Raw genomic sequence first — 3,133 nt, 5'->3', positions numbered from 1 at the left:
GAGTTCTAGAATGTTATAGATACTAGTAGATAAGTATGGAAGTGTGAAGAAAGTGGGAGAAGATTCTAGAGAATCGATCTCCACCGTTGGTTAGAATACATCTTAGCCATCCATTAGGGATGGGGACGCCTATAAATAGGAGTGGGACTTCATTTTGTAGCCAACAAGTCCTAGAGTGAGTCTTGAGAGCCTTGTAGAGAGCTTGAATGCTAGCCTTGTACAAAGTATTCTTTGAAGTAATAGAAGTGTTCTTTCCTTACCAACTTAAGTGCCTTAGTGTGTGTGAGTGTGCAAGCCAAGTGAGGACAGGGCGAGAGCCACTACAATACTAGTAAGCGCACGAGGGGAGTGTGTTGGCTAAGGTGTGCACGGGAGTTAAGCTGATTAAGTACTTACGAGAGTGGAAGCAACGTCTTGGTGCCGCACGGGAGCAGCTAGAGTGGTACTGAAACTCTAAGCCTGTGAAACTCTAAACATCTCGAAAGGGATTTTGTGATACAGATCACGAATTGATGTGGCTTAATATATGGTCCCACCAAATATTAAACATTTCTATCACTACCCTAATGTTTTTACCCGAAACATGAATGATGTGGAACAAACTATGAAACTATCAGAAAAGTTTTCTTCATCATCTGTCAATTGGATTCCAATGCATCAGACTGATATTCACTTAAAGAAGGTGGATAGATACTTATGAAAAAAATTAAAAAAAACAAAGGTGGATAGATGGGTGCCCAAACCCATAAACCCTTAAGGTCTGCGAAAAGGGTTTATAGGTTTCTGTTTCCAAATGAATATGTCCTCAACGTCCATGCTTTTTGTAGTCCTTGAGAGTCGTCGACTCAAAGGATGGATGAAGAAGATTGTTTCAGTAATTCATTTTTCACTTTGGGGAATACTAAAAGTAGGGGTGTTATATGCCATACTAAAAGGGTGTTTTTCTAAAAAGATGTTTTCTGCAATGTACTCCTATCCCATGAATGGTAGGAAATTGGAATGTTTCTCATGATAACTGTAGTATTTTTACTTATTGTTTATAAAAACATTAATTAATAGAATTCTCAAGCGCTTTGCATTATGCTATGTATAATGCAGAAAACAATAATTTTAACTTATGAAAATGCATATACTGATATATTGATTCTAAGAATCACGAATGTGCAGCAGCATGGTGGGTGCAGCACATGAGATCAGTGAAATGAAAATTCCTTCTTATATATCTCTCTTCATAATATAAAATTACGCAGCCATATAAAAGATGAAAACACTTTATTAACTTGGGTTTTCAAAAAACAATAATGATGTAAACGGAGAATGTTTCATACTGCAAACTAAAAATTTACATTTGAAGCTAGATCAAAACATCATACCTTCACGGAGAAAATCTCCGCCAGAGAAGACCATGTCCCCGTAACCGCAAGAGCAATACCTAAAATCATTATGCCCACATCCCTATACACTCCTTTCCAACCCATCTCATCCTTGAAAGTTAGATAATGGAACAAAGAAGGCAGAACAAAGCCCAACACACAACAAATGCTGCTCCCCACCAATGACAGGAAGTCGGTAAAATTTGGTACAAGCAGAGCCACCAAATTGACTACAATAACCAGTAGCCATCTCACCCACAACGAACATCTTCCACCACAGAACCTTCTTCCAACCACCTCATACACAGGGTTCATCATCAATGGGAAAGTAAAGAATAAATTCACACAAAGACCCAATTGGACCAAACTGCTCATCAGACCTCTGCCCATATTTGCTGTGATTATATCTTTTGTGTTTTCACCAAAAGCAAAATAACCCAGAAGCCCAAATATCCCATACATGGAAGCAATGAAAAACATGGTCAAGCACAAGACTTTCCCAAATTTTTTCCTATCTTTCATCTCTGACTCTAATGGCAACGCCATTCCAACCCCTTCAAATGAATAAACAGTGACACCCAAAGCATAGAAAAACATAGACCAACCCCCAAAAGGCTCAACAGCAGGCCTATCTTTCAAAAAAACCACAACATCCTCAACCATGACCACACCCATTGCTCCGAGATCAACAATGTCTGCAAATATACTCAAAGGGGCCAAAAGGGTCAATGAATGGATGGAATTTAGACCCAACTGGAATGGTACACCACCCCAAATGTAAATGCTCTTGGCCGAAATCCCCCAAATCTTGGGGGTGGTCCATTTGAAATATTTATTGTGGAGCATCGCTGATGAATTGAAGAGATTGACCAGGGTGTTACTTATGAATATGATATACCCAATGCAGAAGCCAGCATGAGAGAGGACGATCATGGTGTCGACGGCGAACCGGCCGACGGAGCCACAAACGGCGAAACCCAGATCGCCGAAAGAGTTGATCTTGGTGTTGAAATCTTTATCATTGTTGGGCTCAAGTTTTCTTCGGGTGTAGACTAGGAGCATCATGCAATAGTTGGTGAGACCAGCGACGCCAAAGATCATTAGGAAGGTGGTGACCCAACCGGTCCTCAAGAAGGTGTAGGGCAGGCCGAGAACGCCGGCACCAACAATGGCGATGAATACATTGGCGAAGCTCTTGGGTTGAGAGGAGAGGGGCTTGGAGTTGCCGCCAACTCCGACTCCTCCGAGGAGAGGAGTGTCTTCTCTGGGGACCGATCGAGGATTCCCACCATATGAGGAGTCGAGCCCCATTACGAACCACCCTCTTCTCTTCTCCTCTTTTCTTCCTTCCAATAAAATGAAATGGAATAGAATATGGACAAAGAAATATGCTTTAGTGTGTGTGTTTCTGTGTGTGTCTATATATATATATATAAATATCTCTGCAGAGAAGAGAAAGAAAATGTGTGAAATTGTGAATGAACGAATACGGAGAGAAGATGAATGAAAAGGATCACAGTCGATGGTTACGGTCGTGGTGGTGATACAATTACAATTGGCTCCTATGCCACGTGTTTATCACATATAAAAACGTGTGAGTTACGCTGACTTTTCAACAGATTTTTCTAATTTTATTTATTTATTGTTATTTATTTTAAAATTTGAATCCTTCCCTATAAGGCGACGTCTCAAGTCTCACCCATTAGCGGAGAGTATGTATATTGTTACACTTCTACACATTTCAATTATTATGAATGTTG

At 40.3% G+C, this 3,133-nt stretch overlaps 1 protein-coding gene across 1 annotated transcript; it reads right to left on the bottom strand.

Moving 5' to 3' along the window:
* Positions 1 to 1,255: 1,255 nt before the first annotated feature.
* Positions 1,256 to 2,848, bottom strand: LOC132298857 (amino acid transporter AVT3B-like). The gene has a single exon (XM_059795190.1). The coding sequence runs from the start codon at positions 2,682 to 2,684 to the stop codon at positions 1,368 to 1,370; it is 1,317 nt and encodes a 438-aa protein (XP_059651173.1). The 5' UTR covers positions 2,685 to 2,848; the 3' UTR covers positions 1,256 to 1,367.
* Positions 2,849 to 3,133: the final 285 nt, after the last annotated feature.

The sequence above is a fragment of the Cornus florida genome, unplaced genomic scaffold (assembly GCF_030987335.1).
Source record: "Cornus florida cultivar Cherokee Brave unplaced genomic scaffold, ASM3098733v1 CherokeeBrave_3.0.0_Hap2_Chr03, whole genome shotgun sequence".
Lineage (NCBI taxonomy): Eukaryota > Viridiplantae > Streptophyta > Magnoliopsida > Cornales > Cornaceae > Cornus > Cornus florida.
This window is presented reverse-complemented; position numbering and strand designations above follow the sequence as displayed.

What these genes read in the sequence shown, in the direction of transcription:
- LOC132298857 (XM_059795190.1), bottom strand. Translation starts at nt 2,684, where the DNA reads ATGGGGCTCGACTCCTCATATGGTGGGAATCCTCGATCGGTCCCCAGA.